Genomic DNA, 15,656 nt, shown 5'->3' on the forward strand with positions numbered 1-15,656 from the left:
CCACTATAGATGGTTGTGAGCCGCCATGTATTGCTGGGAATTGAACTCAGGACCTCTGGAAGAACAGTCAGTGCTCTTAACCACTGATCCAACTCGCCAGCCTGAGATGAGGTAACATTTTTTTGTTTGTTTGTTTGTTTTTAATTGAGCTATACATTTTTCCCATTCCCCTTCCCTCCACCCTTCTCCCCTTCCATCCTCTCCCCTGCCCCCATGTCCCCAATTTACTCAGGAGATCTTTTTTTTCCCCTTCAAAGGCAGATTCACGTATGTCTGTCTTTGGGACCTCTTTGTTACCTAGATTCTCTGGGGTTGTGACCTGTAGGCTGGTTGTCCTTTGTTTTATGTCTAATATCCACTTAAGAATGAGTACATATTATATTTATCTTTCTGGGTCTGGGTTATCTTACTCAGAATGACTTTTTTTAGTTCCCTCCATATGGCTGCAAATTTTATGATGGCATTGTTTTTTTGTTTTTCGGTGGTTTGTTTAACACTGAGTAGTAGGTCATTGTGTAAATGTACCACATTTTCTCTATCCATTCTTCAGTTGAGGGACATCTAGGTTGTTTCCAGGTTCTGGCTATTACGAATAATGCTGCTATGAACATAGCTGAGCAAATGTCCTTGTGGTGTGAGTGTGCGTCCTTTGGGTATATGCCCAACAGTGGTATTGCTGGATCTTGAGGTAGATTGATTCCCAATCTTCTGAGAAACTGCCATACTGATTTCCAAAGCGGTTGCACAAAGTTTGCACTGGAGGAGTGTTTCCCTCTTACTCCACATCCTCTCCAGCACAAGCTGTCATCAGTGTTTTTGATCTTGGTCATTCTGACAGGTGTAAGATGGTATCTCAGAGTTGTTTTGATTTTCATCTCTTTGATGACTAAGGATGTTGAGCAATTCCTTAAGGGCCTTTTTAGATTCCTCTGTTGAGAGTTCTCTGTTTAGATCTGTACCCCATTTTTTTAGTTGGATTATTTGGTCTCTTAATGTCCAGTTTCTTGAGTTCTTTGTATGTTTTGGAGATCTGCCCTCTGTCACATGTGGAGTTGGTAAAGCTCTCCCGTTCTGTAGGTTGCCATTTGGTCTTGTTAACCTTGTCCTTTGCCTTACAGAAGGGTCTCAGCTTCACGAGGTCCCATTTGTTCACTGTTGCTCTCAGTGAGACTGGGTAACTTTTAGAGAACAAAGATGTATTCCACAGTTCAGGAGACTGGGGCCTCATCTGGTGAGGCCCTTTTTGCTGCATCGCAACGTGGTGGAAAGCATCACATACAAGAGGAAGAGAGAGACCACTGGCAGCCTTAAGCCCTCCTACCATCTGTTAATCTGTTCACAAGAGTGGCATCCCCATGACCTAAGCATCCCTCCCACCACTTTACATGGGGGATTAAGTTACCGACATGTCAAAACAGGGTCAAAAGAATGGCACGTGGGGAAAAGTGAGAGAGGCTTCAGAAAAAAAAAAAGCAGAGGGCCTCTTACCTCTAGTTCATTTTGTTTTCTGGATTGTTCTTAGATAACATTTCTTTCTTGTTTTTTTTTTTTACAAGACATGGTTTCTCTGTATTGTTTTGGAGGTTGTCGGTCCAGCCTGGCCTCGAACTCACAGAGATCCGCCTGCCTCTGCCTCCCGAGTGTTGGGATTAAAGGCGTGTGCCACCACCGCCTGGCCTTAGATAACATTTCATGCCCCCTGCAACAAATATTGCATTCAATTTATAAGGAATGCTTATTCTTGTTGGATGTCAAATGATAGCTATAGAACCCAATGTGGTCAGTGTACCCTGAATCTGGTTATGGCCTCTACCTTGCTTTTGTGCTTTCCCAGATATAATCTCTAGCACATTCCAGGAAACTGTTTAAATTGGTCTGTCCTGAGAAAATTCTGCTTTGTTAATATTTAGTGTGTGCTTACTGCTGTTTATTTACATGTTTTTCTGGCCAACTCAAACTTCTTTGGATCACCACTTTCTTTGTTACATTTCTGTATAAAAGTACAGTGACGCTGAAGTAAAGCTGTCTATGGCAGTAAACTGTAGTCTACCCCATTCTTTAAGGTCCTCCATTCCCGGGTCTTGCAGACACAGATGTGCATAGGTCGACGAAAGTCAGCACCGACACATGTTTTTGGGAACAGACCACAGCAAAACTGACCAGCTGTGCAAGTGAGACGGCTCAGTGGGTAAAGCCTGGGGTTGTCCTCTGTCCTACACACACACACACACACACACACACACACACACACACACACACCACGTATGAAAATAAATAAAACATTTTTAAAGAAAAAGAACTGGCTAGAAATACAGCTTTTGCTGGGCAGTGGTGGTACAACTCTTTAATTCAGTATTTGGGAGGCAGAGGAAGGATGGATCTCCAAGTTGGAGGTCAGCCTGGTCTACAGAGTGAGTTCCAGCCAGGGCTACAGAGAAAAACCGTGTCTTGAAAAACCAACAAACAAAAAGTACTCATTCTAAAAGAAAAAACTAAAAAACAAAATAAAAGGAAAAAATACAGCTTTTATAAGTCATGATCATGAAGATTTTTAATTTTTATTTTTTTGAGACAGCATCTCTTTACATGGCCCTGGCTATCCTGAAACACACTATGTAGACCAGGCTAGCTTCAAACTCACAGAGATCCTCCTGCCTTTCTCATCAGTGACTGGTTTCCCCTCCCATGCAGATGTACCATGGGACTTCCATTACTTCCATGTTAATGAAGAACTTGAACTTTCTGGCTTGGGTGCTTTCATTTCACCTCTAAGGAGCACCGCTAGAGCTCTGTTCCCCCAGACCCTGCCCCGGGGTGTCTACCCCAACCCTAGCTGCTGCTATGGCTCAGCTGCAGCCATGCTCTGGGCTCCCTGAATTCCTCCAAGAACATGTGCTCTCCCCAAGGCCCTGGACATAAAAGGAAATGCATTTTTCACTGTTCTCAATGGATAATTAAGAAAAGATGGCGGCAGTGGGGAATTGGACTGCTCCAAGTTTATTCCGGTAATGTAGGAAACACCTTGAGCCAGTGACATTGTGTCTCTAGGTGAGTATGTTGCCTGCATCCTTGTCTTCCCCACAGCATGCCTGTCTCCTGTTTTTCTTTCTTTCTCTCTTCAAATAAAGAGTAAATGTTTACTGATCACGTCATCCTTGACTCTAAATCCTGCAGCTGCCTGGATGCGGAGTGAGTTTAACGACGGGATATGGACTTTCCAACCCTGCCCGCATGGACAGCTTCTCTCACGACCCTGCCTGCATGGACAGCTTCTCTCACGACCCTGCCCGCATGGACAGCTTCTCTCACGACCCTGCCCGCATGGACAGCTTCTCTCACGACCCTCCCCGCATGGACAGCTTCTCTCACGACCCTGCCCGCATGGACAGTTTCTCTCACGACCCTGCCCGCATGGACAGCTTCTCTCACGACCCTGCCCGCATGGACAGCTTCTCTCACGACCCTGCCCGCATGGACAGTTTCTCTCACGACCCTCCCCGCATGGACAGCTTCTCTCACATGGCTCACAGCACCCTATTCGTTGGTTGTTTTCCCGTCGTGGTGGTGTACTTGTACATATTTTTTAGCTGCTTAATATCTGTCACCTTCACTAGACTATGAAGTGTAATCATGGCAGAGGTGGAGGTGGCATGCAGTATATGACCGATGCCTGACTCCATACTAAAACTACAGCAGGTATTTAGTTGTGGGTAGTAGGAACTGGGTCTCGCTATGTACCCCAGCTGACCTGGAACACACAATCCTCCTGCCTCAGCCCACCAAATGCCTGGATCACAGTTGTCCCCAAGCTCAGCTCGATGGTAAATATATGAATATATACTAAATATATGCAATGATATACACACAAGATAAAAGAAATAAGAGGAAAAACAGCCACCCGAACAATAAACTTGTAGTAGGAGAGAAGTGACACCTACAAGCTGTTCTCTGACTGCCACATAGGAGCTATGGCATATGCACACCCCCCACACATTAAATAAATAAGTAGTAAAAAATAATATGCACAATGAACCACTGTGAAGTTACATAAAGTATGATGATGGAGAACTGTTTATTGACATATAAAGGTGTCTATAATACGATAAATTTTAAAAAATCAAATTATAAAATAGCAGTTACATTATCTCATTTTTATAAAAGAATAGCTATGTATACAGAGGCATACATTGTAAGGTTAACAGTGCTAAGATTACAGATAACGGTTCATTACTCTCCATTTTATCTGTAGTGTTTCCTTTCCTTCAGAGGAGTCTCACTAAGTAGCCTAGCAAGGCCTTGAGCTCAGATCCTCCTGCCTTAGCCTCCCAACTGTGGGGATTACAGGCCTGTGACACAAAGCCTGGCTCTGTATTGGTTTTCTTTTGTTAGTTTTCTTTTGTTAATGTAAAAATAATGGATTCATGATGCGACTTTCCAAAAAAACAGAAATTACTTTATAAAGTGTTTCAATTTTGCCTTTCAGGTTTTTTTTGTTTTTTGTTTTTTTGTTTTTCAAGACAGGGTTTCTCTGTATTGTTTTGGAGGCTGTCCTGGAACTCGCTTTGTAGACCAGGATGGCCTCGAACTCACAGAGATCCACCTGCCTCTGCCTCCCGAGTGCTGGGATTAAAGGCGTGAGCCACCAACGCCCGGCAGTATTTCAATTTTGGAGAGGAAAAAAATCAAGGAGGCATTGAAATGACTTTTTTTCTCCTGTCACAAAACTTCAGTTAAACAAGTCATTTTGTCATGGTATATTCAATTAGATAATATTAGGAAAAACAAAACAAAAACAAAAAACTAGACTTCAAAATTTTGAATTTGGTTTCCTTCTCTCTCTCTCTCTCTCTCTCTCTCTCTCTCTCTCTCTCTCTCTCTCTCTCTCTCTCTCTCTCTCTCTCTCTCTCTTTTACAGGGTCTCTTTATGTATCTCTGGCACTCCAGAAATTCACTATGTAGACCAGGCAGGTCTCAAACTTACAGGGATCCATGTGTCTCTGCTTCTCGAGTGCTGGGAATTAAGGCGTGCCCAGTCTTGAATTAGATTGATCCTGATGCTATCTGATTAAAGAGGACCTTTATCAAGATGATCATTAGTAGCGTTTCTGTATAAATTAATTTTATGTCCACAGTTTCCTATTTGACCTTTTTCTTATTCTCGCTCCTACTGAGGGTCAGGAGAACAGAACAGATTCCAAGTCCCCTTCTTATGTTTAGCTGAAGATCAATAAAACTAAAAGACAATAAATCTCTAAGCATAGAAAAAAAAAAGCCAACGGCTGCTGTATCTATGGTATTTTATGTCACAAAGCGAGTTTAAAAGGTCAAGTATTTCCCAGCAAAATGCCAAAGCATTACCACAGCTCTAGAAGTCTATCCATTTAAAACATTTACCTGTAACAGCCTTAATGGTTGTGAAACTATAGTTAACATCAGATTATAATTTCCCCCTTTAAATAATGCTAATTTCAGCTATAATACATTTATAGACAATACATAACACATAAGGCAAGAGTATACACCTTATCATCTACAAAGATAAGCAGAATTGCACTTATTTTGTGGAACAGTTACCATGATTGTAGAGAAATGGAAAACATTATTATATAAATTCCTTTCCCCAATGAAATAGAATTTTAAAGTTTCACTTAAAAAGTCAGTTAAAAATTTAAAAAAAGAAACATGGCAAATACCACACGTATATGGCTGCTTGCCTTTTAGTAACATTAATTTTGTTTTGTTGCCTGTTTCAACTCATTGACACGATCTCAGCACCATATTGAGAAGTTACCCAGTGACCTACACAGTGTGATACCCCAGGGCAATCTTCACACCATCGTTTCTTTTCAGCCAAAAGCCTACCATGCCAGTGGTGAATACTGCGCTTTAGACCTCAAGCGGGAACTCAATCACTTCTAACGCAAGTGTAACAAGAGTACGTGCTGGCACAGCCAGGCCTCACGGACTCTTTGGAAACACAAAAGGTTCAAGGGTGTCTTATTTAACATTATTTCAGATCGAGCAGCATCAATGCTGGGTTTTCCAGGTAGGATTTCCACAGGTTAGAGAAGCGTGACATCGTGGCCCCGTCAATGACTCTGTGATCGGCTGACCAGCTCACGTTCATTAGCTGTGCTTTATAAACTTCTCCTCTCTGGTCAAACCGGGGAAGGGCCTAGAAGCAATGGAAAAACAAAACAAAAAAGCAAAAACAAAACAAAACAAAACAAAATACAAAGAATAAACAAGGGTAAACTCGCCCTCACTCAGAGTGGAAGGAAGATCTGGCAACAACGGTATAAGGTCCAGAAACCTCTACTCTCTGTCAGTGAGTGGGCATCCAATGGTATAAGGCCCAGAAACCCCTCCTCCCTGTAAGTGAGTGGGCATCCAATGGTATAAGGCCCAGAAACCCCTCCTCCCTGCAAGTGAGTGGGCATCCAATGGTATAAGGTCCAGAAACCTCTCCTCCCTGTCAGTGAGTGGGCATCCAATGGTATAAGGCCCAGAAACCCCTCCTCCCTGCCAGTGAGTGGGTATCCACCAGGGCTTCTGAAAATGCTGTCTGAAGCTTTCACTTCTTCGAGGCCTGGCAAGATGGCTCAGCAAATAAAGGTGCTTGCCGCCAAGCCCTGCCACCTGAATTTGAACCCGAGAACCCACATAGTAGAAGGAGAGAACTGACTGCTGAAGCTGTCCTCTGACCTGCACACAAGTGCTATGGTATGGGTGTTTGTGTAGGCCCTGTGTATGTGTGAAATACATACTTGTATGCACACACACACACACACATACACATACAGAGAGAGAGAGAGAGAGAGAGAATCACAACCCTGTAACCCTACTATAAAAGTTCTAAACCATAGCCACAGATCCTTTTTTTTGGAGTCACCTAGATTCTTGTTCAAAATGCAACTACCTTCAAGACCAAGAAATCAGCAGCATTTTGTCAGGTGTGGTGGCACACACCTGTAATTCCAGTAGGTGACTTCTGGGCAGGAGAATCCAGAATTTGAGCCAGCTGGGATTGTACAGTGGCCTCTGATCTAATTCAAGACGGGAAGAAATATGTGTACTGGGGCTGGAGAGGTGGCTCAGTGGTTGAGAGCTGACTGTTCTTCCACAGGACCCGAATTCAATTCCCAACACCCACATGGCATCTCACAACTGTCTGTAACTCTAGTTCCAGGGGACACAGCACCCATGGTAAAAACATCAATGCACATTAAAGAAGAAGAAGAAGAAGAGGAGGAGGAGGAGGAGGAGGAAGAAGAAGAAGAGGAGGAGGAGGAAGAGGAAGGAGAGGAAGAAGAAAAAATAGGTGAACTGAGTCAAACTCCACAAATTCAAACTAGAAAGTGGAGGAAAGCCTTCAGTGCTGAGTCTTTTTTATGACCAGTTTTCCAGCATGCTGAAATTGTCTCGCACGTACTCGCTATACATACCGTAATTGCTCCCAGGGCCCCAATGGCTACTTCCGGTGGCAATATCACTGGCTTGGCATAAGTTCCGCCAATCTGAGAAGAATGGGAAAATTTAGCTTTCAGGTAACTACTGATAGATGATAGGTTGTATTTTATTTGAGCATATGATCAGAGATGCAAGTTACACATGAATTTGAGCATTATGACTTACTGATCCAATGTTAGAAAGGGTAAATGTCCCTCCAGTAAGGTCAGTGGTACTGAGCTGACCGGAAGAACCCAGTTTCTGGAGGCGGTTCAGTTCCATGGCGATCTCAAACACAGAGAGGACCTGAACATTCTTCACGTTGGGGACAATTAATCCCAATTCAGTATCCATTGCTATCCCAATGTTGTGAGAAGCCTAAGAAATAAAAATTACCCAGTAGAACAAAGATACTAAACCATTTCACCAAGGTAGGCATATGGTACAGAAGGCTGAGGGAGACTGATTTGAAGCCAGTTTGTGCCATATGGCAAGACCATATCTCAAAAAACCAAAAGACAAAACAGTCAGCATTTAGACTAGACTAAAAGTCATTTGGAAGAAATAGTTTGGGTGGATGACAAGGCATTATGGGTAAAGGCACATACGTGCTGCCAACCTGAGTTCAACCTCCTGAACCCACATGGTGAAGGAGAGACGAACTCTCACAAGTTGTTCTCTGACCTCCACACACAAACAGTGGCACCAGATTCCTCCCCACAGCACAATAAATGTAAATTAAAAAAACAATAACCCAGCTTAAAAGATTGTTTTAGGAACAATAGTGTCTTTTTAAACTTTACAGTGACATTTGCGTAGTGTGTGTGTGTGTGTGTGTGTGTGTGTGTGTGTGCGCACGCGCACATACAAACACCATAAAATGCATGCAGAAGTCAGAGAACTACTTACAGGAGTCAGTTCTCTCCTTCTATTATGAAGATACATACAATATTTACAAAAAGCCATGCTAACTAAATAAATTCAAAAGAATAAAGGAACTAACCAGGGGGCAGCATCACATAGTTCTATGCCAATTAAAATATTTGTCAGTAGGTCTTTGATTGAATAAATGGCAATATCACATCTATTGATGTGTGATGATATCCACAACATAGTAAATGAAAAAGAGAAAAGCAAATTAAAGAAAAATTGTATTACTTAAATGAATTCAGGGTGTATCTGAGGTCATAGGATTGAGGGCAATTATTTCCCCGAGTTTCTTAAATGAGCTATATTGGGAGAGGCTGAGATAAAAACAAACAGTTCACTGTATTAGGCACACTGCAATAGCTTTGATGAGACCTCCTGCATTACCTAAGTGTACCTTCGCTTTTTCTGTTTTGGTAATGTTGGGTAAGAACTCTGTTGCTGAGCTACCTCCTAAAGCCCCTAAACTTACTGCTAGCTGAGTTATGAGGAAGGAACCTAGGAATCAACTTGCAAGACTTCTGTCTTAAGAAACTTGCACTCCGAACAGAAGACTTCACTCAAACTGGATTCAAAGTGTATTACTTAAAAAAAAATCATTATCAATTACTTTCTTTTGGGCTGGAGAGATGATTTAGTGGTTAAGAGCACTTACTGTTCTTCCAGAGGACCCCAATTAATTTCCTAACACCCACATCAGGAGGCTCACAACAGTCTGTAACTCCAGATCCAAATGATGGGCATATACGCACATGCAGAAATATATTCCTATCTACACATACTTAAAAAAAATTGCTCTTGTGGTGGTTTCAAAGGAAATGGCCCCCAACAGAAGTGGTACTACTAGGAGGTGTGGTCTTGTTAGGTTGGTACTCTTTGTTTTTGTTTTTTGTTTTTGGTTTTACGAGACAGGGTTTCTCTGTATTGTTTTGGAGGCTGTCGGTGCAGCCTGGCCTCGAACTCACAGAGATCTGCCTGCCTCTGCCTCCCAAGTGCTGGGATTAAAGGCGTGCGCCACCACCGCCCGGCAGGTTGGTACTCTCGTTGGAGGAAGAGTGTCACTGTATATGCTTAAGATACCACCCAATGTCACAGACCACTTCCTGTTGCTTGTGAGTTAAGATGTAGAACTCTCTCGCATCATGTCTACCTATATGACACCATGCTCCCAGCCACCACGCTCCCTGCCATGATGATAATAGACTAAACCTCTGAAAACATAAGCTGTCACCTCAATTAAGTGTTTTCCTTTATAAGAGTTACCGTGGTCATGGTGTCTCTTCACAGCAACGGAAACCCTAACTAAGATAGCTCTCTTCCTTAAAATTCCAGAAATTTAAACACGAGAGAGGTGATTCTTTTGAGATGCTAAACAGAGTGAGTAGCACAATCCATACATTTGTATAGCTCCATTATTTTAAATGGGAAATTAACAGGGCATTAAAAGGGCAGGCTTCACACCAGAACAAAATTGTTATTAAACAATGACAACAAAGCTAACAGATCACATAAGTTTAATGGCTTATGCTATACCTTTCATTCCTGCCTGAAAAAGGGTCATTGTTTGAGTATCTTAGAGGCTTCTAAACCACAAGCACATGTACACCATCTTCTACTATAGTGAGGATTTTCACAATGCATGGCTGACCTTGTAGGTGATGTTCTGGCAGTTTTCATCCACAGAGGCATTGAGGATAGGAAACTGGAGCAATCCCAAAGAAGCAGCCTGTTGAGGAGAAAGACAAGGCAGCATGAGCACTTTTGCCTCACACAGCCACAGGACTGGAAGCAATAGGAGGTAGAAAATGAAAGGGAAAGAGAACCCGAATCTAGACTGAGCGTAACGTCAAGGCCACACAGACCTGGGTTAATCACTTCCACTCTTCTCTCCAATGAAGGCGAAACTAGGCTGCCCTACTCATTTAAAAACAAATGATAAAGTGGGTCTGGTCTCTTGCAAACATGAAGGGACTTATCAAAATAACCACACAGGCTGCCAAAGCAAAAAAGAAAACGCCTCAATTCCAAGTGATTTCCTCACTAACATGTAGATTTGGATGTTTACGAGAAGATAGCCAACAGTTTAAAAATAGTCTAGGAATTCCAACAAAAAAGGCAGATAGACCATTCCTCCATGTAGGAAGAATACACAATAACGATTGCAAAGTGGCCATTAGAGGCAGTGTGCCACAGGTGTCCTTGGCCTAGTCAAGGGCAGAGCTAGCTCAAATATGTGCTGGAGCCCATCCTGCCGGTGCAAATCTCTGTTTGTCCCTTCAATCTTTCCCCTGCCTTTCTTCATATTTCCTTTCTCTTTATATCATGTCTCCCCTACCCATATGCTGGGCAGAGGTTTCTGGAGTCTATATCTGAACTGATTTGATATTTAAGACGCAGCATATTTGAAAAAGGAGGTCAGGTGAGACAGCTCATGCCTGTAATCCCAGCACTTGGAAGGCTGGGGTAGGACTGAGTTCCAGGCCAGTCTGGGCTAGCTTGTGAAACTGCTTCAAAACCAACAAATAAAATGGTAGTGGGGAGAATACCTGGTGGGTATTCCAGGTAAAATTGTGTAATCCAGCAACTGTGTGTATAGCTCAATGTGATTAAAACAGGGAGTGGCTTTGAGAACACTGGAGGCGTAGCTAGCAGAAATTTGTACTTCACACTAAGGACTGGGGAAACCATCCTAATGGCGCTGAATGGAAACTCTTGAAAAGAATCCGGAAATGATACAATTTGATTGAAGGATGATTAGTCTTGGTAGACTGTGAAGAAAGGGCAGGAGGAGCCATGCGGAGAAGCCAGACCAGACCAGACCAGACCAGACATGTGGCTTTTCCATTTGTTAGTTAATGTCCATGACAAGATTCTCAACCTCTCTGAGGCCTCTTCGGAGGGAAGTGGGGACAGTAATATCTGCGTGTCTGACATACTCTGAGAAATAAGGGATAACTGTAGCATGCTTTCCCAAGCCTAGCACAGTAGGTGCTTTGCAGTGCCATTAGTGAGACTCACACTGCCAGCTGCTCAGGGTCAGCTAATGGTTCCCAGGCCCAGCCCTGAAAATGGTTCTCAGAAGCCCCCTACGAGAATGTGCTGAATATATGGAAATAAATGCCCACTGTGGTGTGCAGTCTCCTTTTAGTTCAAGCCAGAACTTCCCTATGACCCTTACAGAGTGAAAGGCTTGCCCTACAGTCCACACAATTCTCTCCCTAGTTTAAAGCAAGGAGACGGCTCAGTGGTTAAGGGCATGTGCTGCTCTTGCAGGCTCCTGGGACTCAAGCTGATGACTCACAACTGCCTGGGAACTGGCATTCCAGGAGATCTGACTGACACCCTCCTTTGTTCTCTGTGGGCACTTGCATGAACACACACACACACACACACACACACACACACACACACACACTTATAAATAGCCACATATTGTGGTGTATCCCTTTAATCCCAGCATTTGGGAGGCAGAGGTAGACTGATCTCTGTGAGTTTGAAAGCAGCCGTGTCTACATAGTAAGTTTCAGGCCAGCCAGGGCTGCTTAGTGAAACCCTGACTCATAAATACATCCATCCTCCATCCATCCTCCCCATCCATCCATCCATCCATCCATCCATCCTCCATCCATCCATCCATCCATCCTCCATCTATCCATCTTGGGCTATCGAGATGGTTTAATGAGTTGGCGAGGCACTTTCCTTCAAGCCTGACAACCTCAGTTAGATCCCTGGGACTCACAACGTGGGAGGAGGAAACAGACCCCTGCAAGTTGTCCTCTTGAGTGCACTCGAACACACAAGCACACAAACATACACTCATGAATGCATGCACACAGATGCACACTAAATAAATAGATAAATGTAACTTAAGCATAAAATGAAAGTAATCTTTTAAAAAGGAGGTACGAGCTGGGCAGTGGTGGCCCGTACCTGTAATTCCAGCACTCGGGAGGCAGAGGCAGGTGGATCTCTGTGAGTTCGAGGCCAGCCTGGTCTACAGAGCAAGTGCCAGGATAGGCTCCAAAGCTACACAGAGAAAAACCCTGTTTCGAAAAACCAAAAAAAAAAAAAAAAAAAAAAAAAAAGGAGGTAAAAACATAACACAGATTTCAATTGTATACATTCTTACAAAACAAACAGATGGTGGGTTTGGACGCTTTTTTTTTCTCTAATTCTGATGATATGGTATAAAGTAGTATTTTATTTTCTAAGATTTAGTTATTGGAGCTGGAGAGATGGCTCAGAGGTTAAGAGCACTGACTGTTCTTCCAGAGGTCCTGAGTTCAATTCCTGGCAACCACATGGTGGCTTACAACCACCTTGAATGAGATCTGTTACCCTCTGCTGGCATGCAGGCAGAAGACTGTATACACAATAAATAAAATATTAAAAAAAAAAGATTTATTTATGTATCCCTGCAGGCCAGAAGAGGGCACCAGATCTCATTACAGATGCTTGTGAGGCCCACATAATTGCTGGAAATTGAACTCAGGACCTCTGGAAGAGCAGTCAGTGCCCTTAACCTCTGAATCATCTCTCCAGCCCATGAAGTAGTATTTTAATGCAAACCTGTTAACCTACTACGTCTTTACAAAGCAAGTGGCAATGTCCTCTGGGGCCTGGCTTGGAATGAGTGAAACTCGCCTTTAAGAAGAAGGGCATGAAGGAGAGCTTGATCCCACGAGCCAAAGCGACAGGTTTCAATTCTTCCCGAAGCTTAACTAGCTCAGTAAGGTCCACCTCATCACAATAGCCGAAGTGCGGGATCTTCAGGGCCGCAGACATGGTCTTGACCATTGCTTTTTGGAAACCTAGAAGAAACTCAATCCTTTTATATAAATCCAATAATAAGCTATTTTTCAACACAAATTAGAAAAACTGTGGATTGCATCATTATATTCATGATGAATGTGAACTTTTCTGTTAGTAAGGATTGAAAGCTGGGCAGCGGTGGTGCACATCTTAATCCCTGCACTTGGGAGGCAGATGAAGGGACACTAGCCCGCTAGAATATGGCTCTGGCAGGCCTTGACTTTCTCCCCAGTTCCAAAAACCGTTAGATTACATTTCTAAAGCTGGCCCCCAAGGTCTATTTCCTTATTTGTCCACTTCCTCCTCCTGAGGCTGACTACCCAGATACAGCTATCAAAGTATTGAAGTCCAGCAATCAGAAGCCCCCTTTGGCTCACCTAATTAACATGCCCAATCAAGATATACCAACGAATCCTAGAACATTTTAACATAGACCTCCCCCTCTTTTGCTCTTAAGAATTACAAGTGCAGGGTCATTTGCTGCTGTTTTCTGTCTGAGTCAGAAAGCAGCCACTTTTAACTTTTCTCCCCTGCTCAATAAAGGATCCTTTTGTGAAAAGGACCTAATCCACGGTCTGGGAGGGAACCCCTGCTGTGTGGAGTCTCCTTCAGCAGAGGCAGGCTGATCTCTGTAAGTCTGAAGCCAGCCTGGTCTACCTATTGAGTTCCAGGACTACATAGTGAGACCCTGGCTGTAATATGATGAGCACACATCTCCTGAGGTATTCCCTGAAACAAAGCAGCACTGCTTCATGTTACCGATGTCACCATACCTGTTAGGGGCTCTGTCCTGTCTTTGCCTGTGAATACTGGAGGCTTTGATATTGGCGTGGGAAAGGTCCTGTCTTTGGGTTGTGGTGGAGGTGGTGGTGTTATTTCGGCTTTTGGTGAAGGAGGCAATATTGCTCCTGTTTGCTTTTCCAAATAGTTGAGAATGTCTTCTTTAAGTATTCGGCCATCTTTTCCGGAGCCAACAACTTCACTCAGCTTTATCTAAAACATAACATACATTTTAGTGCTAAAAAATAAATCTATCATCAAAATTTTAAAATGGAGCATAATCAATTAAGGGTAAAAACTTTTGTCCAAGAACTTAGTTTGAGGAAGAAACATTTTCATCATTTTGAGAAATAAGTTTCGGGATCTCTGTGTAAGTGGCTGTTACTTTTATGTACACTGTTGTTCATTTGCCCATTTAAATCTCTAACTCTCTTCCATAATCCGTCTGTTCTTCCTTCCTTCCTTCCTCCCTTCCTTCCTTCTTTCCTTCCTGCCCCCACCCTCTTAAGATAGGGTCTTACTGTATAGTTTTGACTGGTCTGGAACTATATAGATCAGGCTGGCCTTGAACTTCAAGAGATTTACCTGCTTCTGCTTGCTGAGTGATGGGATTAAAGGTGTGTTCCACCATGCTCTGCTCTCTCATAATTTTTATGAGTTTTTATTTATTTGTTATGTGTGTCTTGCCTGCACATATATCTGTATGCCACTTATGTTCCTGTTGCCCAAGGAGTCCAGAAGAGAACTCCAGATTGCCTAGAGCCTGAGCTAGTTGTTAGCTGACATGTAGATTTTGTAGATTAAATCTGGGTCCTCTAGGAGAGCAGCTGGGAATCTTAACCACTAAGCCATCTCACCAGACTGGCTCCCATAATTCTTATTGCTTATAAAGTAAACCCATTATTTTGTATAATTAACATACTGATTTTTTAAAAAATATGAATGCGATAGATGGGTGCCTAGCCCAATGGTCATCAGAAAGGCTTCCTCAGGCTGCTGATGGGAGTAGATACAGAGTCCTACAATTAAACATTAGATGGGGAGAGAGCTCAAATTGGAGATCTCCATTGGGTCCCTCCCCTTGGAGCTCAGGGAACCGTGAGGAGAGGGGGAAGAAGAATTGTAGGAGCCAAAGGCGTTGAGGACAGTAGAACACAGCCCACGCAATCAATTAACCAGGACTCACAGAGACTGAAGCAACAACCACAGAGCCGGCACAGGCCCGTGCTAGGTCCTCTGCATGTTATGGTTGTGTAGGCTGGTGTATTTGTAGGAACCCTAACAGAGGGAGTGGGAGTATCTCTGGCTCTTTTACCTGCTCTTGGGACCTTTTTCCTCCTACTGTGCTGCCTCACCCAACCTTGATAAGAGGGTTTGTGCCTCAGGTCTTATTGTATCTTGTTATTATGTGTTTAGTTAATATCCCAGGGAGGCCTGCTCTTTTCTGAAGCTAAACAGAGAGGAGTGGATCCAGGTGGAGTGGAGGGAGGGGAAACTGTGGTGGGGATATATTATATGAGCAAAGAATAAATTACAAAAATATAAACAACAACAAAAATATGTATGTGAATGAAAAGATACAGAGAAGCCAGACATGGAAACACAGGCCTATAGTCTTAGTATTTAGAAGCAGAGGCAGGAGAATTGTGAATTTAAAGCCATGCTGGGTTACAATAGCAAGTTCCAGA

The 15,656-nt window shown here is 43.1% G+C and overlaps 1 protein-coding gene across 1 annotated transcript in view; it reads right to left on the reverse strand.

Moving 5' to 3' along the window:
• Nucleotides 1–5,280: 5,280 nt before the first annotated feature.
• The window catches only part of Dbt (dihydrolipoamide branched chain transacylase E2), a 29,218-nt gene continuing 18,842 nt past the window's right edge, over nucleotides 5,281–15,656 (reverse strand). Inside the window, exons 6-11 of the mRNA XM_040751983.1 lie at nucleotides 13,962–14,181; nucleotides 13,021–13,187; nucleotides 10,025–10,102; nucleotides 7,636–7,827; nucleotides 7,446–7,517; nucleotides 5,281–6,175 (exon numbers count right to left, since the gene is read on the reverse strand). Of these exons, the coding sequence (XP_040607917.1) occupies nucleotides 6,008–6,175; nucleotides 7,446–7,517; nucleotides 7,636–7,827; nucleotides 10,025–10,102; nucleotides 13,021–13,187; nucleotides 13,962–14,181 (897 nt within the window). The 3' untranslated portion in view covers nucleotides 5,281–6,007. The remainder of the gene's footprint in view (nucleotides 6,176–7,445; nucleotides 7,518–7,635; nucleotides 7,828–10,024; nucleotides 10,103–13,020; nucleotides 13,188–13,961; nucleotides 14,182–15,656) is intronic.

The sequence above is a fragment of the Mesocricetus auratus genome, unplaced genomic scaffold (genome assembly GCF_017639785.1).
Source record: "Mesocricetus auratus isolate SY011 unplaced genomic scaffold, BCM_Maur_2.0 Super-Scaffold_100009, whole genome shotgun sequence".
Classification (NCBI taxonomy): Eukaryota; Metazoa; Chordata; class Mammalia; order Rodentia; family Cricetidae; genus Mesocricetus; species Mesocricetus auratus.